Raw genomic sequence first — 25,137 nt, 5'->3', positions numbered from 1 at the left:
GTCTTCTGTGAGAAACCATAATTTATCTTTTTTTCTTATTTACTTCACCAGAAATACATCTGTAGACATTTATTTCCAAGCACAAAAAGATATTTATGTATGTATAAAATGAAAGTAAAATAAAAACAGTTATGCTCATCTGGTGAAAAACTGAATTAAAAAATGATATTATTAAGCTAGAATTTCAGTACTAAAAAATTTAAAAGAAAAAACACACTGAAGGGCTTAGTATATTATATACAAAACTTAATATACTGAGCTTGATATAAGTACTTGTGTGATATTTGAAGTAAAGAATTAAGTGATTACGTGTGTCAATGTAAGTGATTGATATTAAGTCATCATTTTTAAAGATTTTTAGATAGCTTTATTGATACCTTATTTGCATACCATAAAATTTGCCAGATTAAAATATACCATTTGATGGTTTTTAGTATATTTATAGTGCTGTGCAACCATCAGTATAATCTAGTTTTAAAATACTTTTATCACCCTAAAAAGAAAACTTGTACCCATTAGCAGTTACTCCTTATTTCCCTTCCAGCTCTCCTCCCATCTCTGGGTAACCACCAATCTATTTTCTTTCTCTATCAATTTTTCTATTCTAATATTTTATATAAATTATGGAGATTTCATATAAATGAAATCATATAATAGGGAAAATCTTTGTGTCTGGTTTCTTTTGTTAGTTTTCTTGGTGTGTCTATGTTATAGCATATATCAGTATTTTATTCCCTTTTATGACTAAATAATATTTTATTGTATGAATGTATTATCTTTATTCATTTGTCAGTTGATGACATTTGGGTTTTTCCACCCTTTCCCAACTTTTTGGGTTAGTTTATTATACAATTGTAAACATTTTTTATATATTCTAGATACATGCTCCTTATCAGATACATGATTTGCAAATATTTTTTCACAACCTATAAGTTGTCTTTTCATTTTATTGTTAGTGTCCTTTGAAGGACAAAAGTTTTTAACTTTGATAAATTCCATAAATTTTTTCTTTTTTGACACATGCTATCGGTGTTGTATCTAAGAGATCATTGACTAATTCAAGGTCATGAAGATTAGGGCCAGTGTTTTCTTTTAAGAGTTTTGTAATAGTACACAATATGGTGGCTCACATCTGTACTTCCAGCACTTTGGGAGGTGGAAGCAAGAGGGTTGCCTGAAGCCAGGGGTTTAAGACCAGCCTGGGCAACTTGGCAAGGCTTCATCTCTACAATTAAAAAAAAAAAAAAAAAAAAAGACCAGGCGTGGTCCAGGCACCTATAGTTCCAACTGCTTGGAAGGCAGAGGCGGAAGGATTACCTGAGGGCAGTAGGTCGAGACTGCGGTGGCTGTGATTGCACCACTGCATTCTAACCTGGGCAACAGAATGATATTCTGACTCAAAAGAAAAAAAAAAAGTAATAGATGCAAAACTGCTCAACTTGATTCTAGCAAATCACATTCAACAGTACTTTTCAAGGATCACCCATCACAGCCATGGGGCTTCATTCCCAGGATGCAAGGCTGGTTCAGCATACATAAATCAATAAACATAATCCATTACATAAACAAGTGTAAAACCAAGAACTACATAATTATCTCATTAGATGCAGAAAAAGCATTAAATAAAATCCACATCCCTTCTTGATTAAATATCCTCAAACACCTAGGCATCAAATGAATATTTCTCAAAATATGAATGCATATTTCTCTAATGAGCCATCTATGACAAACCTGCAGCCAACATCACACTTAATGGGCAGAAGCTGGAACCATTCTCCCTAACAACTGGAACAAGATGAGGATGTCCATTCTCACCCACCCTATTCATCATAGTACTAGAAGTTCTAGCCAGAGAAATCAGACAGGAGAAAGAAATCAGGGGTATCCAAACAGGAAAAGTAAGTTATCCCTCTTTGCAGATTATATAATGCTATACCTAGAAAACCCTAGAGAGTCTTTCAAAAACCTCCTCTCACTAATAAATTACTTCGATAAAGTCTCGGAATACAAAGTCAATGTGCAAAAAAACAGTTGCATTTCTATACACAAACAACAAACAGATTGACAAATGAATAAAAAACACAATCCCATTCACAATAACCACAGATAAATTAAACTACCTTGGCAGTCACCTAAACAAAGAGGTGAAAGACCTTTACAATTAGAACTACAAAACAATCTCAAAGAAATCAAGGATGACACAAACATATGGAAAAATATCCCATGCTCATGGATTGAAAGAATCAATATCATCAAGATGTCTGTTCTACCCAAGGCAGTCTGTAGATTCAACACAATTCCTATCAGATTGCCAGCATCATTTTTCACAGACCTGGAATAAACAGTACAGAAATTCATATAGAAGCTAATAAGAGCCCAAGTAGCTATAGCAATTCTCAACAAAAGGAACAAAGCTGGAGGCATCACACTTGCAGACTTTAAACTTTACTACAAGCCTGCAGTAACTGAGACATCATGGTACTGGTACAGGAATAGACACACAGATCAGTGGAACAGGACAGAAATAAAAACCACAGATCTTCAGCCGACTCATCTTCAACAAAGTCAACAAAAACAAACATTGAGGAAAGGAAACCATATTTAGCAAATGGTGCTGGGAAAAGTGACTAACCGCATGAAGAAGAATGAAACTGGACCCCTACCTACTGCCATATTAAAAAAAACTCAAAATGGATCAAGGACTTAAATGTGAAACCTCCAACTATAAGAATCTTAGTAGAAAACTTAGGGCCTGGACATCAGAGTAGGCAATGAATTCATGGCCAAGTCCTCAAAATGAAATGTAGCGAAATTAAGATTGACATGTGGGACTTCATCAAACTTAAAAGTTTTTGCACAGCAAAAAGCCATCATCAAGAAAGTAAAGTGACAACCCACAGACTGGGAAAAGATATTAAGCTATGCATTCGACAAAGGCCAAGATCCATGATCCATGAGGAACTCAAATGAATTGATGGGAGGACTCTGAAGCAGCCAACAAATGTAGGAAAAAATGTTCGACCTCACTAATCATTAGAGAAATGCAATCAAAACTACAATGAGATACCACTTACCACTGGTAAGGATGGCTATCATTAAAAAGTAAAAAAAAAAACAGGTGTTGGCATGACTGTGGAGAAAAGGAAACACTTCTGCACTGTTGGTGGGAATGTAAGCTAGCTCAGACTTTGTGGAAAGCAGTGTGCTTTTTTCTCAAAGAACTAAAAATTGAACTTCTATACAATTCAGCCATCCCACTTCTGGGAATATACCCAGAGGAACATAAATCGCTCTACAAAAAAAGGCACCTGCACACATATGTTTATTACACCATTAACAATAACAAAAATATGGAGCCAAACCAAATGCCCATTGAAAGTGGACAGGATAAAGAAAATGTGGTACATATACATGATGAAATATTATGCAGCCATAAAGAACAAAATCATGTCCTTTGCAGCAACATGAAGGCAGCTGGAGACTATCATACTAAATGAACTGTCACAGAAACAAAAAACTGAATACCTTCATATACTCACTTATAAGCAAGCCCTGATCACTGGTCACATGAGCACAAAGGTGGGAACAATAGATGCTGGACACTGCTAAAAGAGGGATGAGGGATAAGAGGCACACAGCAACACACTGGGTACCAGGTTCACTATCGGGGAGAGAGGGCCCTCTAGAAGCCCATACCTCACCTGTACACAATTTACTTATGTGGTAAATCCTCACACGTGTCCCTCAAGTATAAAATAAAATTTTTTAAAAAAGAAAGTACACAAAAAATAAAGATAAATAAGCTGATATTAAAAGTAGAGTTTTGTAGTTTTTACTCTTAAATTAGATCTTGAATACACTTTTAGTTTGTTTTTGTATATGGTATAAGGTAGAAGTCCTAATTTATTCCTTTGCATGTGTATATTCCGTTGAATCAGCAACATGTGTTTCAAAGACGATTCTTTGCCCATTTTCTTGACTCTTCTGCCAAAAATCAGTAAACCATAAATGTTAGGGTTTATTTCTGAACTCTCAGTTTTATTGATCTGTATTGCTGTCCTTATACCAGTATCCTGCCTGTATTGCTGTCCTTATGCCAGTATTAGTGGTTTCAACACCACTAATTTTTCTGCAATTACTTATGAGATGACAAACAGAAGAACTACAGGTATACTTCAACCTATAATGGGGTTATGTCCTAATAAACCCAATGTAAGTTGAAAATACCATTAAATTAAAAATGCATTCAATATACCTAACCTACAGAATATCATAGCCTTGCCTACCCTACCTTAAACATGGTTGTTACATTAGTCTACAGTTGGGCAAAATCATCTAACACAAAGCCCATCTTAATTTTGATTATCTAATGTAATTTACTGAGGTCTATAATGAACATGAAAAATGGAATAGTTGTATGGATGCTGTTGTGAAGTTGAAAAATTGTAAGTCAAATCACTGTGTATTGTAGACAATTTGTACTCTTAATATATTTTGATTTGGAATTCTTTCCCTTTAAAAAAACCATTATAATTTCTTCTACTTATGCTAGAGGCTTTAAAACATGTAAATGAGTCCTCTATTTAAGGACTTGTAACATACAAACTGTTGACAGATTTCTTTGAATCCATTAAAATTTATTATATAAATATATATTTAGCAAATAGTGAAAAGTAGTATTTATTTGATAAACTATAATGACTTATTTATATACAATTAAATAGAGGTTTTCAAAATGTGTACCAACTTGGTGTGGTTTGCAAAGATCTCCAGAGACTTCCTTTTTTCTCTGTGTGTTTGGACTTTTAAAGACCACTTATGAATGCAGATATCACTTTGACATTAGTGTGTTTTGTTTTGAAATAGATTTATTTAGTTGAAGATACTTCAAGAACTGTTTTTCTAATTTCATTAAGAAAGATATCTTTGATGTTAAACGCTAAGAAAAAAGCTTTTAGAAAATGACATTAAGAAAGGGGGACTAATGCAAAATGATTCATTTTGAAAGTGCTAGCAAATTTTTTGGGAGGATTACTCTTTTTATAACTGAGTTATAGAAGTTTATATCTTTGAAAAATGAGGAAAAACAAAGACTACATTGGCCCAATAGCACATGTAATCATTTCAACAGTAATTTTAAACTCATACAATAAACTAAGCAGAACAAATTTGAAGAGCCCAGCATTTAGCAAATGTTGATAACCTTGTAATAATCACATGTTGTAGATGTCAAAACCCCTCTGTTTAGAGTAGATGGCAGATGATATAACAGGAAAAGAGAATAAAGGCATATTAGATAACTGAAAGATATGACCTTCTGTTTTTAAGAAATAATTGAATCTTCTAAAAATATTAGAGCAGAGATAGCCAGATGAAGGTGTAATGTGGAACAAAGACATTTTTAACTCTTAAGAACACTGACTGCTCAATAAATCCTTGTAATTATATTTCATTTTCTGTAAACAATGGGTTACAGTGACACAAGAAACTTAGAGGAGCCAAATAGGAAAGTGAAGGTCCCACAATTTCATGATGTCATAGAATATTTGAGAGAGATATCGTATTTAATATTTTATAGTTGTTTAATGTTACTAAAATTTTGGGGTCCTTTAAAAAATTTTTGAGTAATTAGAGCATAGATTTCAAAATGGTGCTGCAAAGCAGCAGTGTAGCAGAAGAAACTCTGAAATTGTAGTTTGACATATTTGTTGATATTTCTGGCTTCTTAGGTCTTTAGAGATAGCTCTTTATCCACTAGGGACTAGGAATAGGAGCTATAGTTCTGTCTGGCATAAACTTTTATTTTAGGTTTTCAAGGTAACTTCTTAGTAGTTGAATGCCATAGCTGGATTTATGGACTCCACTGCTTGACACATGAACATAAAAAGCTTATTCTAAATTCTGTTTTGTTTCCTTGTTGAAAAAAAGAAAAAGCACAGCTCTTAAAAGTGCCATTGGAGAGAATTTTCAAACACATGAACCAATGGATTTTTTTTTGTCTTACCTTGTGTAGCAAGAATTCTAATACATAAGCATAGCAAATGAAGTTTCTATTTTAGAAGTAAATCTGCCAAGTGGATCTTGTCTGGATTTTGTTTTAATTGTCCAACTTTTTCTCTCAGCAGATAAACTTTAGCTTCATAGGACCTTTACCTTTGAACTTTGAAATAATAATTGGTTCTACTGCTTTGATAAATCATTAAATTGTTGCGATACTGTTTGCAGTGCAGTTCAGTTTTAGAAATGAGGTAGTCAGCTGTTTGGCGTTGTGGTGGGATAGAATGAGGGGACCTGGCCGCAGGGACAAGTTGCTTTGTAAGCTGGAAAATGTCAGTCAGCAAATGAGGAAAGACCTGCGTGAATGAAATGAGGAAAATTTGAAATGGCAAATTTTACCTGAAGGACAGAGATGGTACCATCAACTAGCTTCTGTAAGCTTCCAGCAGTGATCTGCAAAAAAAGATTGTATTTTGAATCCGTTTTGAAAGAAAATTCAATTATAACAACTTTTTATTAAAATGCAAGTCTTAAACACATATTATTATCAAAATTATTTTTATTTTTTTCCAGCTTCATTGAAGTGTAATTGTATATATCTAAGGTATACAATGTGATGATTTTATATATATGTGTATACACACACACACACATTGTGAAATGATTGTCACAAGCTAATTAACACATTCATTGCCCCACATAATTATCCTTTTGTGATGGTAATACTGTAAATTTATTCTGTTAGCAAATTTCAAGTTTTTAATATATTATTAACTGTACTCACTCTCTCATCTGTATACATTAGATCTCCAGAGTATATTCATCTTAAAACTTAAAGTTTTTAGTCGACATCTCTCCATATCTCTCAACTCCCAGCTGCAAATCTTTTTAAAATCTAGATAATCCAGTTAGCCTTTTCTTGCCGCTGCCATTGCTAAGCATGCTTTCGTATGTGTTTACTTATCTTCTGGTCAGATTGGACCTGGGGTTTTGGGGTTTAGAAGGATTTTTACATTATTTATTCTCTGTCTCCTGTTCAATGTTTGGATCTCTAGGATAATATTTCTGCAAGTTGTCAGATGCTTGATTGTAGGCAGCTTCGACATGCAAAATTTTTTCACACGTTATGTACTTATCATTGCAGTTTTCAAGTGAATCATCTGAGTGTCTTTTTTAATTAAAAAATGTGCATTAAGGCTTCCTAGTCAATTAAAAAATTAAACTACAGGCAACCACCAGATTTATGTCAAAAGTGGTTTTATGTTCAGCTGTTGTAAATGAATACCTGTATTTCTTCTAATTACTGTGTTATAAGTTGTGGTTTCATTCCTAGAAATTCATTTTATGCTGTCAGTGTGCTGATTAAAAATCATCAATTAACAAGAAGTAAAACACAAATGTAAACTTCACAAGCATATTTTAGGGTGTGACAAACCAAGCTGCAATGTAGCTCTGTTGTTAAAGTATATTTAGCCAGTTTTTCTGTTTAGGCTAGGCTGGTTGAGGCAAAAAATAGAAATCTAGTGCTTAAAATAGAAATCATTTAAATCTAAAAATTAGGCATTTTTCATTGCTTTCACAATTTTTCATTTGTCTGAAATATCAGTTGCCTTTTTGTTGTTAATATGTAGGATTCCCAAAGTCTTTGAATGGTATCTGTAATGGGTGGGAGAGATGGGTTCATAACAACTTCATTTCTTCTGTGATTCCCCTTGTTTCATATCCATCAGATGCCTATTAAAACTTTTTAAAAAATGAGCTCAGCTAACTTCCATGTGTAGTGTTTCATACTTATTACAACTTTTCTGTGATTTCTGATGTTAAGCCTACCGTTTCTCTTCCTGGAGTAATCAAACTATCCTTTGCTCTTTGTCGATAATATTGTCCTTTCCATATTGAGAGCTCTATGCTAGTTTTTAAGTATTTTGGGTACTTAATGACTATGCAAGCATTAACGTGGTTCAGAGATGCTCATCACATTTCTTATGGGATTTAACCCCAGCTGACTGCCAATAACACTAGGAGGTTCTCTTCTCTCTATTGCTCTTTTTCTTAAGATAAGGCTGTATAAAGCAAGGGCTTACTACCACTGTAGCCATTGTTGGTCCATGTTACTAGTACAAACTAATCTCTATCATTTCGCAGCAGTGTTTATCTTGAATCTGCTTCTTAAACACAATTTTGTGTCAGGGTCCACATTAATGGCTGTGGTTAATAGTATCATGATTTCAGAAGTGGTATTAGGTTTACAAAAGCATGTAGGTGGGATGATATTGGTGAAATGTAGTTAATAAGACCATTGGTAGGAAAATGAGTGTTCGAGGTCTTTAAAGAGGGAAAAGTATATACGTTTGTATGTGTATGTGTATAACCATGGGATAATTTTTCAGTTATTTCTTTGTCTTTAAGCATTTTGGGCCCCCTCCCTTTATTTGTTTTTTTCTTTTAATTTTCTAATTATATTTTGGCAGGTATTCCTTTTTTATGGCAAGTATTCCTTTTGTTCCCATTTTATACTGAAAATGGGAACAAGCTAAATGTTTAATAATAGTGAATTAGCTGGGTCAGTGCCCTGTACCCAAAGATCTCCCAGAGCACCTCTATTGGCTATTAGGAGGAAAATGCTAGAAGGAAGCCATTTGTAGGATTTGAGCTTATATGAGGTGATTTGGAGGAGGTTTGAAGCAGCAGATCTTTGCTCTAGATTGGATGCTGTCAGGAGGCAAAAGTAATTCTACAGTTGAGTAGAAGACTAAGTCAAGGTTAAAGTCATAATTGGTAAAGAAGCAAAAGTCTCCCATTTTAGACAGGGTGGGGGTTGTTTGACTATTTCTGCAACTTTACAATTGTTCATATCTTGTCTGCATTCAGACATGATCTTGCAGTAATCTTGTTTTTGTCCTTATCCATCATGGCTTTGGAGTGGCCTCAATCTGATGTTGGTGTTCTGTGAAGTTGTGTGTATTCACCAGGAGAACATCAAGGCCTAACTTTTTTTTATGGAAATTTAATTATGCATGCACCTATATTCAATGAAGGCTAAAATAATTCTGTCCAGTATTCTCATAATTCTGTCCAGTTTATTAACAGTATTATTAATATTGGTAATAATTTGGAGTATAGCTTTTCAGTTTTTGCTTCTTTTGCAGTAAGCATGCATGATTTTATAATGAAAAGTAGCAAAAGAACATAAAGTGATCTCAACTATTTTAGGTCTTGTTTTATCTTAACATTGTGCATCATATGAAACTCTCTACATTATTGAAGTCTGTTCTTAGTTCAGTGTTAATAATTGTTTAATATTCCATCCTATGGATTAATTTAATTTTCTTAAATAGTGGGTGATAGGTAACCATTCTCCTATTATTGAACCTTTATTCTGTATCCACTGTGGTTGTCATAAATCTTACTTCAGTGAAGCTTGAAATCTTTGGGCATGAACTTATATCTACTCCTCTGAATGTTTTCCTCCCTTTGATTCCTAAGATTGGAATTACTGAGTCAAAGGTTAGGACTATATTTTAGGCATTTGATATACTGTATATACTGCCAAGCAAAATTGTATTCTAGAAAACATGCCAACTTTAGCTGTGTGAGTGCCTATTTTAGCACATCCTCATTGCCAATCTGATATATTAAAAAATTAATTTTTCTATTTTGTAACATTTTGAATTAGTAGTGAGTTTGAACATTTTTATTTGTTAGCCATTTTTATATCTTCCTTTGTGATTTGTCTGATTGTATTCTTTGCTCAAGGCAGCTTTTAATATTACTACAGAAGCCAGGACAATGAAGGCTGTCCACTTGATATTTATTGTCAGTTTGAGCACAAATTAGTGCTGCTTACTGAATAGCCTGCAGCGTTTTCTCCAATTTTGGCTAAATCTGGAGTAATTATTCTTGTTCCCAGGAGGGCATTATACAGGAGTCCAAATGAGACTTTAGAGTGGACACTGAAGTGTGTAGAGAGGATGAATATCTGTTACCACGTGGATGTGTCTGCCCCAAAACCATCAATTCTGCCACTTCCATGGAAGCTATCAGTGACTGAGCAATGTGTCCAGTTAATGCCAGTTTTTCATAAACTGAAAAAGAGAATGGATTATGATGCTTGAAGTTTTTCATAAACTGAAAAAGAGAATGGATTAGGATGCTTGAAGGTGGGGTCATTTGACTTGGTTTCTTCTGCAGATAATGTCTTGATCTTTCTTTTTTTTTCTTTTGCTTGACTTTGAATTGAGTGAAGGACTTGTTCAAATACATAAACCTGTGTGCTCAGGTAACTTCTTATGTTATTCAAGGCTTAGCAGTTTTGTATTTCTTGTTATATATTCACTGTACAAGGAACTCTCACCAGTCGTCTATGAGTGAGATTAAGTTTAGCTGTAGTTAGAGATATTTGTTTATAAAGAACTTTCATTCAAGTGTAATCTCTTAGTGGATGACTTTTGTGTTTTTTTCTTCTCTGCTGGTGAGGGGGTTTGACCTTAGCCAAGCCCCAGGAAATGAACCCTCAGACAGTTGCAAACTGAAAAAGAGACTCAAGGTATTTGATGGTAACAATCAGCTCTATTAAATCTGTGGGATCCGTATGGAAGACTTTTTAAAAGTGGTAATATTACTTAGTAAGTATCCCAGTGTATTCTAAAATTGCGTCCACAATTAGATGTTTGCATATACAGAAATTGCAGATTGCTAATTTAAATAAAAGCCTTTCTCACATGCTGAGTTGACTGCTGAATCCACACAGGTGGGTAGGTTGGTACATAGATTTATATCTGTCATCTCTGGTTTTTTAATATAAGGGAACCTGCTTCTCAGTGGCACTTCTAATGTTTAACTTCTGTTCTCTTGGAATGTCCAGTAACTTGGATTACTTGGCTATTAAACTAACTTTTACCTCATGTTGATACAGTGATCTTTCAATTTAAAAACACTCATTTGTCTACATAGTTTTCACAAAATTAGTTAACTTTCAGGGCTTCTCCCAAGTCTGTGTTTTATTGGAATTGTGTTTTCTAAACTATTACTTAGAAGCAACTGGCTGATGTAGTAGCCTGTAGGAATCCTATGCACAGAGATTTTCTATAGTAGAATTTTGCAAGGTATATATCTTCTTTTAAATATATTAAATTGCCTTCAAGTGATGAGACTGAAGGATTATAAATTGTCCAGAAAATAATCACTGAATTTAAAGCAATAATATACTTGGGAAATTTCCTCTTTCTTCCTACATGTTTCGTTTTCTTCCTTGATAGAAATAGTGAAAGTGTTGGTGGTGTCTAGAAAAGTTGTGTGCTTTACACTTTGGTGGGGAGCCAAAGCAAGAAGCAAGGCAAGGGCACTAACCTGCCCTATTGGGTTCTTGGTCTCTCCTGCCTCTGTCAGGATTCAAGAATCCCGTCTGCTGTCAGCAGCTAACCACTGTGTCAGGTCTTCTCCACACTCATTCCTGTTTTTTTCACTTATCTCCTTGGCTTTAAAATTTTGCTCATGATGCTTTTCATTTAATCTGGGATATTGAAATCCTTTTGTAACAAGTCTTTCCCAACATTATGCCCCTTTTGTTGTTGTTTGTTTGTTTTGTTTTTTTGCTGAAACAGTGTTTTTTGGCATGCTCTAATTTTCTTCATTTCTCTAGAGTATTATCTTGAACTCCAGCACCTTCTCAGACTTAGCACAGGTTATCTTTTGTGGGCTCTGTTTCCTTCACGACCCTGGTTCTTCCTGTAGGAACAGACCTTGTGTCCAAGGCTTGACCACACGCTGAAAACCCCTGCTCAGTCTTTCCTGCTTTCTTGTCTGCCTCAAAGCTAGCAGTGTGGCTGATATTTAGGGAGCCTGAAGGAGCCAAGTGCTAAATAAAGTGAACGATCAAAAGATGATTAAAATGGGGACAAACATAATCCTTTCTTTCACCAGGGAAGAGTGGGTGATAGGTAATGACCAGCGTTAGGCAACCAGAATTGGTGACTTTAAGACAGCCTGATAGGAATCTTGCCACATATGTGGGAGATTCTGGACTGTGCATCCTTATACCACTTTGCAGTGTAGGAAAGCACTAGATAGATTTATCAGCACAAACCATAGGAGAATAAAGTATATTGCTGAGGATGTGAGGGCTCCTATTGAAATATATGTACTGAGAGTGCTGACTGCCAGAATCTGGATTTATGGGAAATGAAGCCCTAAAATACTTTCTCCAACAAAAAATAGACTTCTTAGAAACAGCTTTTCCTTTCTATATATTTGACTTCCATTGGGCTTAAATTGCTCTCCGTATTGTGATAATGACAATTCAATATTACAGAATGTAGAAGATGAACCATATAAATTAAGCAGCTGCTTTTAAGGTGGTTTGTTCTAATATGCTTTGTAGACCATTCATGCTCAGTAGGTCTTTGGGCAGTTTCATGACTAGAAGAAAAAAATGTATACTAGAAAATGTCAGTGAAATATAGGCAGATAGCTTTGTGGTAGTTGAATTAATATAGAATGTTTGTAAGAAAAGTAGTTCATCTTTTCTTAAATCACCAAAGCAGAACTTTCCTTGGTATTCCCACCAGGAAATGTGTTTCTGCTTGAAATTTCCATAGATTAGGATAAAAAAGCAAATGAAAGGTGGATCATTTAGTCCTTCTTCCTTTTGTATAAAACTCTTATGTCCTATGGAGTAAATACAGTAATTCAAATCCTGCACAAGAGTTGCCGAGGACGGTAATGGGAATGACTCCACAATTACTAGCAGACATTTAAGGTTTTATCCTTCGTAGGAACAGGAAAATTGGACTCATGAGTAAAGGACAAAGTGGGGTGCAGAGGAAAGACAGAAATAATGCTACAAGGGACCAGGTAGGTGATGGAGAGCAGATAAGCAGGCCAGGTGGGAGAGCTGGAAGAAGCCTTCTGCAGGCACACAGATCCATTTCGATCACCCCCATTCACGCCAAATGCATAGCCACATAGTGTCCCAGAAATAAAGGAACTGCAATTACTTTAATCTAACAAACGAAGACTAATCTAAAACTAGTTTTCAAAATTTTGCAAGCTGTGGACAAGTTCTATCCTCTGGTCTTGAGTAAAGGGAAGTAGACGAACATTAGAAGCAAGACTGGACATGGGAGCAGTACCAATGAGCCCTTTCTAAAAGCAAGGTTGTGATACTTGTATGAAGTAGTCATTGGGATCTTTCTGTTGAAATTTTTACATTGAGACAGATGCTAATGTGTTCAAAATAACCTAGGAATATTATCATACTCACTAAAGATGGACTGAGTAACTGAAGGGTTTGGAGGAATTACATAGCTCCTCCTGTAGCAAACACATTGTGTGTATTGACCGGGAAGGAAAGAATTGACACTGGTACCCTAGGAAAGCCTTCTTAATATCTGATATTTATCATACCTTATGTGTCTAGCAAAATATAAGATATGGTTCTTTTTCCAGTGCATTTACAATCTGTTGGAGAGATGCGGGGTAAACATGAATTTCAGTGAGCAAGCTATAATAAAACCAGTGTGATCATAAAACATACAGCACCAAGAAATTTGAGAGAAATTGTTTGACTTACAAAATAATTCCCCTAAAACATCAGAAAAGAACATAATTCCATCAAAAGTTGTGATGTTGATTAGTTAAAATGTGTTTCATTTACTGTAGTATAGGTTTTTTTTTTTTTCCAACATACATCAGTTGCTTAGAATGGCACGAGCCTGTCTGCACTATAAACATACCAATTGAGGGGAAAGCTGCTTTGCTCTTTTGGTCCATGTCAGCAGGGTCCACAAGGTTTAGTGGAATCAACCCTGAGGTGGCCTGAATTCTTCCTTTTTCTTCTGCCCTCTGCTGGAAATTTTTTTGAGCTAGAGCAAGAGACAAAGGGAGGCCAGGGTCCAGCAGCCTCTGCTTCCTCCCATGTCTGGGAGCATACCAACTGCAACATTTGAAAGGGTCCATTGGCGTGAGCTTGCATTTAGGTAGGAATTGCAGCAAAAGAAGTTAATGTTTTATTGTAAAAGCAGATACAGTGTATGAAAACAAGTTCTAATACATGCTCAACATGCCTCAAATATTCCTTCTTTGCTTAAATTCCAAAGAATTTTTGATATTGTTTTATTGTTTCAGCTATTTCCCTAATTTTATTCTGATTGTAAAATTAAGAAAATAGATTTTTCATTCCTAGTCATGTATTAACATTATAAAAATACATATTCAGTGCAGAATAATTATAAAACAAATGATCAATATGAAGTCTTTCACCCATTTCTAGAATTATGATTAGTTTTGGTCATGTATCTTTCAAATTTTTATCATAGTATGTATTTCTATATAATATGCATTTATATTTAACACTGTTTGTAAACTGCTTTTTAATAATTTAATAGGCCCTGAATGTCTTTTTATGTTAATGAATGCACTTACATAAAACCAATTAAAATGGATACATACTCTTCAGTTGTGCTGTACCACATTGCATTCAGTTATTCCCCAGTTGTTAGTCCATTTCTGGCTGTTGTAAACATCTTTCTCCAATTATCTAATTATTTTTTAGCACAAATTTGTAGGTGTGGACTTCCTGGAGTCGTTTTAAAACTTTGAGTCCATAATGTTAGAGGCTCCTCAGGAAAATGGTGCCTTAGACCATGGCTCAGTAGTGGTCTCTTTCTCTGTTCATACCTCTCCACTCCCCACCCCTAAAGCCCACCCCTGTGTCTGACCATGTCATTTTGATTCATCTTTGTCAGTTCTTTCTTTTCTTATTCTTTCATCTATCAATTATAGGACCATTGCTCCCTGCTGTTTTGATTGTCACTTTTATAAAATGTATACTTTCTAGCTGGGCAGATCCACACTTCCCCCCAAATTGCTTAATTTAAATTTTTTTATCTGTTATTCTCACACTTTTAAAAATGAATTTTTGGCATTTTTGGAATTTTTAGAAATAATCTCATTACAATTTTCTTTGGACTTACGATTGTAGGTTAATATAGTGAGACTTAAGCTCATCCGTGAGAATTTTGAGTGTTATTATACATGAACATAATATATCTTTCAATTCATCTACTTTTCCTTTTATATCCTTCAGTGAAATGTTTTGTTTTTGTCATGATGTAACTAGTACATGCACATCTGTTTTTGTTTATTATTAACGTTTATATCTATAGCTTAACTCTTGTTTACAACTTTGATTGCATCCCCTAAAATTTAGTCTGTAGTATTTGTGTTCTCATTTTATTTTATTTATTTGGTGTGTGTGTTCTCATTTTACAGTACTCTGATTGAAGTATGATTTTGTCTTTTACCCAAGCAGTAAGAGTATTTTTTACCTTTTGTGTGTGTGTGTGTGTGTGTGTGTGTGTGTGTGTGTGTGTGTGTGTGTGTGTTTGTCCTTTATTACTGATTTCTTGCTTAATTTTTTGTTAGCTAAGAATTATGATAAGAAGAATTAGATCTTTTAAAATTCTTTTCTGGTTTTTGGAATGCCTTATTTGTTTGAAGTCAGGAGTGAGAGGTTATTCCCTGAATAATTCTTTCCAATACTGAATTTGCCCATAGGTTCCTTCCTGTTACCAGCATGCTTGCCTTCCTTCCCAGTTGTGCTCTCCCAGGACAGTTGGCGTGCTGGCGGTACTGGCCTACCCAGGGTGTTTCAGGGTGGCTGGCGGTACTGGCCTACCCAGGGTGTTTCAGGGTGAGATTTGTGACTTCTCTTAACTTCAGCCCCCTGTACACCGAGTGTAGGAGGTGTTTTGGGCTTTCTGGTACCTACCTGACCAACTACTTCCCAGGCAGTCTTTTTCTGGGAATGATTTAAATCATGGCCTTCACCGGCTCTTATTTTTTGCATATTTTACAGAATTTTTCATTTAAAATTTGGGGTGTATTTAATTTTTCCAACACAAGTGTAAACTGTTCCTCCCCTTAATACTGCGTTGATCATTTTTAGATAGGTGGAAATTGGTATGGGAAAGGAATTTGATGCCGTTCACCATGCTTTTCTGGCCATCCAGCCAGCCTCTTTCCAGCAGGTGGCTACCGAGCACTCACTGTGCCTCACCCATTCCTTATAATCACCTCCTCCAGATCCAGGCTATAGATGAAGATACACATTTCAATTTTACCAATTCTTCATTTTAAAAATAATCGTTGTTAGCTGCGTATCTCTAGTGGATTGTGATCTTCTCTGAGGTAGGAACTCTGTACCCTGGCTTTCTTTTCTTTTCCCAAATTTCAAAGTTCTGAACACAACATCCTTCCTCTGTATTTGGCCTGACACATTGGCCTCCCTTGCTCTGTTCTCTGCAAGAGGCTGAATCACAGTCAGGACATACTCCTGAGGGTTTCTAACTTGGGGGCAAGAAGGCATAGTGGTGGTGATTTCTAATTGAACCTGGGATGGAAGAAGGTGAGGTGGGTTAGAACGTCTTTGAGAGTGGATAAGATATATCTAATGGGAAGACAGAGCTAAATATTGTCAGTAAAATTCCTGTCTCCAGTCTCCAGCGTGGAAGTTGTGAGGCCACCTTGCTTTTGCATGGATAATAGAAAACTCTGAACATTTATAGTTCTTAAAGTGACTATACTTGGCTTACTAGTGAAAATGGATATCATATTTAATTTTAGGACTTTTTTTGTACTCCTGTCTATAGTAGTCTAACTATTGAGAAAAATATCTAGGAAATACAAATGAAATGTGAATTTACTGTCTTTTCCCCACTATCTGTTTTACTCCTCTCTTTGGGGATTGTTTGGGAAATAGAATATACTAAGGTGAACTGATTGCCTCAAATGATAGGAATTTTAATTCTGTTATGGAGTCTGTTATCGGCATTTGTTTTTATAGAGTAAACATATATTTCAGGATTAAATCCTGTAAGTTGTATATTATGTAAATGTCTTAAAGTATTTAAATTGAATATATCAAGAAAAATATTTATTGTGTCCTTAATAATGCATTACTTCCTAGCATTACATCTTCATCAGTCGTAGAGGGTTTTGACTTAAGTTATTTTTTATAAAAATTATAGATTCTCTCCTTTAAAATAAAAACCCTCACTGATTAAATAAGCTTAATTCTAAAGAAAATTTCCTTATTCTATGACATGAATTACTGTTCAAAAGTCATTTTTAAAATTATTTATCTTGGGTTAAATGAAAAACACAGACTGCTTCTATTTCAGTTTAATCTGTGACTAATATCTTATTTTCAGGGAAGAATTTACGAGGTTTTGATTTCCCAGTTTACAAAATGAATTAGTTCCTGGACAATCATTTGAAGAGCTTTCCATGATACAATCTTGTGATTAACTTATGTGCATTATTTTCTATGAATCTTGGTATTTTGGTGCCATCTTGTGGCTTAGCTGTGTAATAACCTCAACACTCAAATACACTTTAATGTCCTGGTCAGGATAAGATGTGCTAGGAATTCTTTCTAAAATGCAAATCATATACTACTATAAATCTATGCTAAAAATGTTGAGAATAACTTGTTTGTTACTTGGTCACATGGTTAGACCAAGATAGTAAGGAATCTAATATATGCTTCTCAGTTTCTAAAATCTTTGTTTATGTTATTTATCCCTAGTTGTTGCTGTTTGAACGGTCTTGGATGAACAGATGGAAGTCTTCTGTTCTGCACGAAGGGGAAGGGAACATAAGGAGTGTGAAGTGGAGAGGCCATCTGATCGCTTGGGCCAATAATATGGTAAAAGCACGTCTCCGTCTTCCTAATGCTTGTTCGGTGGCAGAAGAGTGGCCTGATTGTTAGTATCATACCTGAAAGGTTAAAGAAACTAGATTGCTTTGGCTTCCATAATATAGTAATTCCCAACATATCCTGGACTCTATTTTAGAGTAAGAAACCTGAGGCATGGAGAGTAGCCAAGAAAATGAAAAGCCATCTTAATAATTGAAGGGCTGCACTGGGAATGTGGTCTTGAAAATACCATTTGCCTGTTGGCCAAGGACAGGTAACAGTTGATATGAAACAAGTGCAGAATATTGCTGATTTCTCTTTTACTCCCAGTATAATCAATCACAGGCAGAAATTCAGGCCTGCCTTTTAGAAAGTGGTTCATAATTTTCAGTGTGCACTTAAAGTTTACTCATTGTGAATTGGGGTTAACGGAAAGTTTTTTAAAGGGTCTTTTTGACATCTAGCATATCTTTTAGAATTTCAACGTATAATTTAGTAAATCAGTTTCTATTCAGCTTTAAATGGTAGAAATCTCCCCAGAATATGCCTTGGTATTCTGAACTTTTCTTACTCTTCCCGGGTCATAGTAAAAGTAAATAAACCTGTAGTCTCCTGGTTAATTTTCAGGTAATTGCTTGCTTGATGTTTCCTTTTGAGAACTTTAAAATGCCAGGTGTAGTTTTCTTTATATAGTTGGTCTCTCAGATTCAAAGCCTTTCTAAAAAAACAAACCTCATTTTTATTGGAATAATAAAATTAGAAATGTTACTTGTCTGTCATTTTGGAAATGTAGTTGTTGATATCTGTGTATTTTATATTTGAGTTGAATTTGAGTCACCACTGCTATCTACTAATAAAATCTCTTATGTCCAGAAAGAAAAGTGGAGGTTTTCTTGTGGTTTTGGTTCTCACAGGGTTTGTGGGGAGCAGAAGCTTTTCCTTTGCTTGACTTCTAGCCATGCTCAGTAAGCACTGTCAATATTTTTCAGTACTGGTTATCAGTGGTATGTAACAGGGGCTGTTAATAAATTTCATTTACTTTCCTTCTCTGAAGTAGAAGATGCTTACTGCAATTTTATTTTCCAGGGTGTGAAGATTTTTGACATCATCTCAAAGCAAAGAATCACCAATGTGCCACGGGATGATATAAGTCTCCGCCCAGATATGTATCCCTGTAGCCTCTGCTGGAAGGACAATGTGACGCTGATTATCGGCTGGGGGACTTCTGTCAAGGTGGTTTTGCTTGTCTTTTTAATAAGTCCATGTCATTATAGATCAACTGAGAATGGTCCACAGGAATATGAGTTTCTTGTTTTCTTTTGTTTTTTGTTTTAAGAGATGAGGTTTCACTATATTGCCCAGATGGTTCTCAAGCTCCTAAGTTCAAGCAATCCACCTGTCTCTGCCTCTTTCAAAGTGCTGGGATTACAGGCATGAGCCACCATGCTGGCCAGAAATATGAGTTGTTGAATGTCTTCTAGGACACAAATATTTTCACCTGAATATTACTGTAATTTAGTTACCATTTAATCAGTTATTTCATGTGCTCAAATTATTTCATGTGCATACATTTTAAGCTATATTTCTTTTTCTATGTCATGCAAAACAATTTGTGAACTTTTCCATGTTCAATGTGATAATACCCTTTTCGATCTTTTTTAAATTTCCTACAACCCAACTAGCCTTAGCTATTTATGGAACAAGTGGTTAGTTTTGTTGGTTAGTTAGGTTTTCTTCTCTTTATTATTCTTTCCACTTCTCTTAGCTTTGACCCTGTTTCTTCATTAGAGTTATTGGTGGTGGAGAGACAAGGTTAAAACTCAATCATCCTGCTGCTTGGTAATAATTTGATGGAGTAGAGGCTAAGACTTATTATCAGTAATAAGATCTGGGAATATTTTCTGGCATCTAAATATCTGACCCTTACGTGCCTGAGTAAATGAATTTGGCTGTTCTATGAAAGAGGACCCAAACCTCATTCACATTTATTTCATGCCTACTAGTCCTTCTGTTATATTAGATACTTCAGACCCAAGAGTTATTTGTGTCCTTTTAAAAAAACATGTAGCTTAACTTATGCAAAATAAGCAAAAAATTAGCTGAGGTAAAAATGGTATAAGAATACCCCAGTAATGGTCTAATGGAAGATCTCCAATTTTGGAGTCAGACAGACCTGAGATCAGTTCCAGCTTCTCCATTTCCTTCCTTTATGATTCCCTCTGAACCTTATGCCAACATCTGCAAAATGACGCTACTAAGTGTTCTCACATTATACATTTTGGGGAGGAAAAAACATGAGGTTGAGCCCACACAGTGCTTCACACCTGTCATCTCAGCACTCCAAGATGCTGAGGCGAGAGGATTGCTTGAGGCCAGGAATTTGAGCCCAACTTGGGCAACATAACAAGAACCTGTCTCTAAAAAAAAAGCCAGGTGTAGCAGTGCACGCCTTATAATTCTAGTTACTCAGGAGGCTGAAGCAAGAGGATTGAGGGTTACAATAAGCTATGATTGTGCCACTGCACTCCAGCCTGGGTGACAGAGCCTGGGTGACAGACCCTGTCTCTAAATAAAAAATATATATATATATTTTAAAATGAGGTGCTGCATATAAAGAACTTAGTATAGAATCTGACATATTGTAACTGTTTAGTAAATGTTAGCTGTCATTGCTATACTACCATAAAGGTCTAGAAAAATCAAGAAAGAGACAAGGTTATTTAAAATTTTCTCTGGAAAGAGAAAGCATAAGAATTATTCATGCAGTGGTTATTATTACCAAAACAAGCATTGTTACACTTGTGATAAGGTCCTTCTGGCCCTTATGTTGATATAATTCAGGTTCTCTTTTCTCATGTGCTGGGTAAACACAACTTGACTTAGGGTAAGTGGAAGGAAATGGTATCCAATAATCTAGGATAGAAAAAGTGGTTTCCCAGTTTCCCTATCTCATGGGTGTGGTTACTCATCCAATAAACTTATATTGTTGATATTTTAAAAATTCCTTAAATGGACCCGGTAGCTTTTTACTTTGTTTTAAAGTTATGATTTTCTTTTCCTATGGTGAAAGACAAGGAAAATTAGCCTATAAACACATATAACAAGTTCACTGGTGACTACCAGACATTCTTTCTCTAGTATGCTGAATAATGGCCCCAAAGATAGCAGGCCCTGATTCTTGGGACCTGCAAAACATTTTTTATATGATGATATATACAAAATAAGTGTTTATGGAAAATATATATCATCAATATTATGTAAGTATATAGCAGAATATGTGATTAAGAATCTTGAGATGGGGGCATTATCCTGTATTATCTGGCTGGGCCCTAAATGTAACCCCATGTATTCTTATGAGGAAGACATAGAGGGAAATGCTACCACAGAAGATGGGTAGGCAGTACCGCTTTGGAGGCAGGAGTTGGAATGATGTGACCAGGGAATGCTGGCAGCCACCAGAAGACTGGAGGGGGCGAAGAACAGATCCTCCCCTGTAATATTTGGTGGAAGTGCAGTCCTGCCAACACCTAGATGAATTTGATTTCAGATTTCTAGCCTAAGAACTCTAAGATAATAGATTTCTACTGTTTTAAAACACCTAATTGTGGTACTCTGTTCCAGCAGCTATGGAACACAAATGCTCTCTGTGCCCAAATTAAGACCCAACTTCTATAAGATTTGCATGTCAAATGTTTTGTTTTATTGAGGATTATTTTCTTTAGTCTGAATTAGTTATATGCGGACCACTGCTCAGTTTAGTATCTTAGCAAGTTCTCTTGAAGAAAGAGAAGTTAAAGGACATGGTTTTTCTTCAGAGAGAGAGGAATCTTATTGGGGAGAAGTAACTAGAAGCAGTGTAACACAGTGTGCAATTAGAGCTAACCATTTCACTTGTTCATTCATCTGCCCAGCAAACATTTACCAAGTGCCTCCTGTGTGCCAGGACATGTTCTAGTGTTGCAGGTATGTGAATAGACAAATGAATGAATTCCTTCCCCCTTGGGAGATTTACATTCTAGTGAGGGAAGACAGGCAAAAACAAGCAAGCAAGTAGACCATGTTGATGATGGTATATACCAAGGAGAGCATTTAAACAGGATGATGAAGTAAGGGGTTGGAGGCAAGTGCCTTTTAAATAGGGTGGTCTGGGGTGGTGTCTTGAATGACTAATGTGTCATTTGGGTGGAGATCTGGAGCCCCACCCATGTAACTGGGAGTGGGAGGGTGGGTAGGGCAGTAGAGGGAACAGCAGTGTAAAATCCTGAGGCAGGAGTATGTATTTTTGAGGAATAGCAAGGAAGCCATCAGAGTGAGGGGAGCAGGTATGGAGGAGAGAGATGTAAGTAGGAGTGGGGTGGGATGGGCTAGGGGGGTGGAGGAGCAGAGCATGCTGGGGCTCTCCGGCCTTTGTGAAGTCTTTGGCTTTTAATTTGCGTGAGATGGGATGCCAACAGAGGGCTATGAATAGTGGAGTCAGTTAAGTGATATGCCTTGAGTTTCAGAAGAATCACTGGCTGTGTGGAGCTAAAGAGGGGAGACCAATAAGGAGCTGCTGCAGTCACTTCAGTATAAAAGAGTGTCTCTGGTCATCATAATGAAGCTGGTGAGAAATGACTGTTCCTGGATCTATTTTGAGAGTAGACCCTGCAGTATTTGTGGACAGTTGGGTGTGAGTCTAAGATCATCAGTTACCTAAGGATCTAAAAGATGAAGCTGTGTTTTACTGGAATGGGATGACTGCTGATGGAACATATTTAGAGACAAAATGGCAGGAGTTGCTTTCCTTTGTGTCCACATGTGAGATGCCTGTTATCTGCCTGTGTGAATGGAGGAGACAGCTGGATGAAGCAGATTAGTGTTGATGCATGAGAACCCACCTTTTGATGGTGGGGGTTCTTAGAATCACTGATCTGCTTGTGTGCAGAACTTGAGCTTATAGTAGTACTCACTTAGTCACCTGCCTATACCTCCTGCTTCCCACCTATATGAGACAGGTGCTAAGATAAGAGTTCAGACTACAGCACTTAGGAGAAGTAAAGTAGAGCCATGCGCAGCTGTCAGTAATGTCTTGTATCCTTGTCCTCAGGGATTGTGACAAAACCAGCAAGGTGCAATCAGGACTTGGTGTGAGTTCTACCTCTGGCTATGTGGTCTTGGGTACTTCTCAGAGCCTCAGTGTCCTCATCTCTAGATTAGACATAATAATATTGACATCCAGAGGTGTATAAGGGTTGGAAGAGCCCCAGTTAGTCCTCAAGTTCTGTTAATACCTCTCAGATATCTCCACTTCTTTGTCTTCCTGTTAAGTCTCCCTGCCCCTCGTTTTATCCTCCTTGATTCTGTCCTCCTTGCTTCTGTCCTAAACAGTGCAGCTAGAATAATCTTTCTAGAGTGTAGACCAGGTGAGGTCAGTCCCCTTTTTAAACTTCTCAAGGAATTCTCATTGCCCATAGGATGACTGATCTTAAACCTAACTTTCAGAGGTCTGCATGATTTGACCTCTGTATTGTGCTCCAGCCTCTACTCTGTCCCCCTTTCCTCTCATGCTATTTCTGTCTGATTGAACTTCCACTTGAAGGCCCCAGGGTATCACATTGCCCTGTTCACCTGTCCTGTCTCTCCTTCTTCAGCTTACGTGCCACTTCTTCTAGGAAGGCTTCTTCCTCTGTCAATAGATGCCCCTGCTCTGTATGTCCCTGCCACATGTCAGTAAAGTGCCTTATTTCTATGTCTCTCCCATTGCACCATAATCTTAGGAAAATTACTGGGTCTTTACAAAGTCCTTAACTCAGGACTGGTGTCAGTAGCTGCCCCAAAAGTACTACCTAGTATTGGTATCATATTTGTTTTTTTGTCATACTTCATACCATTTGAAAGGCTACGCCTCATGTGCTTCTTTGAGCACGTTAAAACAATTTTTCATTGGACACTGTGGAATGTGGCTGTTGGACGATTTAGTAGTTTTGCAAGTAAGTTTGGAAAGAAGAGCGGCTCACTTATAAGCTCAAAAGTCTACCAAAAGGTGACTAAAACTGAGGAAAACTGAGGAAGTAGATGGGAAATTGTATGAGATGGACAGGAGGCAAATGACAAAAAACAATCAAGGGAAAAGAGAGCCAATCACTTCTAAGCAGAGGCTTAAACCAGCCATGGGTTTGCATCCTGCATGAGGGAAAGTGAGCACTCTCATACAGTCACTGAGTTGCTGCAATGCTGCTGGAAAGCAACCTGGATATACATAGATAATTAAACAAACAAGCAAAACAAAACCTTCTGAAAGGGGTACACACCCACTGGTATCAATTCTACTTCTAGGAATTTCTCCTAAGGAAACAAAAGTTTAAAAAAAATTTTTTTTTAAGTTGGAGTCTCACTCCATCGCCCAGACTGGAGTGCAGTGGCACACTCACAGCCACCCCAGTGCTGACTTGATAGGCTCGGGCGATCTTTTCGCCTCAGCCTTCCAAGTAGCCAGAACTACAGGTGGGCGCTATCACACCTGGCTAATTTTTTATTTATTGTAGAGATGAGGTCTCACCAAATTGCCCAGGCTGGTCTCAAACCCATGGGCTCAGGCAGTCCACTTACCTTGGCCTCCCAAAGTACTGGGATAACAGGCTGAGCCACTGAACCTGTTCAAAAATTTTATATGCAAGTAGGTTGATTGCACTATTGCTTACAGTAAAGATAGATAGAAACAGAAAGCTACTGCCCTAAAAGGGGATTGAGTATGTTAATTATAGTATATGCATATAATAAAATACAGTCAACCCTCAGTACCTGTGAGGTATTGGTTCCAGGACTCCCTACTGCGGATACCACAATCCACAGATGCTCAAGTCCCTTATATAAAATGATATAATATTTGCATATAACCTACACACATCCTCTTGCATACTTTAAATCATCTCTAGATTGCTTATAATACCTAATGCAATGCTTATACATCACTTCATTTGTGAGGATTCAACAAAGTACTTGGCCCACAGCAAATTCAAGCTTTGCCTTTTAGAATGTTATAGAATTTTTTTTTCCTGGATATTTATGATTCTTGGTTGGTTGAATGCATGGATGTGGAACCCACAGATACGACGTTCCCACTCTACTATAAAGATACTGAAGAATTATGTTGTGGAAGAATATATCGAATCATTTGTATTAAATTGTTAGGTTAATAAAAATAGCTTTCATAAAAAAGATTTTTTGGCATTGTTTAGGTTTTTTATTTTGTTTAATTTAAGAAAATAAGTAGCCAGGAATCATTTTATTTCTACTGTGGAAAAATTGTCATTAATTATTCAAGATAAATCTTTAATCGTACAAGGTAAATTAAGGTTTCATATGATTTGGAAATAAAGTACCTTTCAAAAGTTAAGTAATCTTACTAACCTCTTAATCTTTTACATGAACTGAGTTTAATTTTCACATTACCACTTGTTTAT

At 36.3% G+C, this 25,137-nt stretch overlaps 1 protein-coding gene across 1 annotated transcript in view; it reads left to right on the top strand.

Annotated features, from left to right (window-relative positions):
- Positions 1–25,137, top strand: part of VPS41 (VPS41, HOPS complex subunit) — a gene marked incomplete at its 5' end in the record, with an annotated part of 99,850 nt that overhangs the window by 6,098 nt on the left and 68,615 nt on the right. Inside the window, 2 exons of the mRNA XM_008064145.2 lie at positions 17,585–17,704; positions 18,782–18,928. Of these exons, the coding sequence (XP_008062336.1) occupies positions 17,585–17,704; positions 18,782–18,928 (267 nt within the window). The remainder of the gene's footprint in view (positions 1–17,584; positions 17,705–18,781; positions 18,929–25,137) is intronic.

The sequence above is a fragment of the Carlito syrichta genome, unplaced genomic scaffold (assembly GCF_000164805.1).
Source record: "Carlito syrichta isolate Samal-C Ts95f unplaced genomic scaffold, Tarsius_syrichta-2.0.1 Scaffold307206, whole genome shotgun sequence".
NCBI classification, from domain to species: domain Eukaryota; kingdom Metazoa; phylum Chordata; class Mammalia; order Primates; family Tarsiidae; genus Carlito; species Carlito syrichta.
This window is presented reverse-complemented; position numbering and strand designations above follow the sequence as displayed.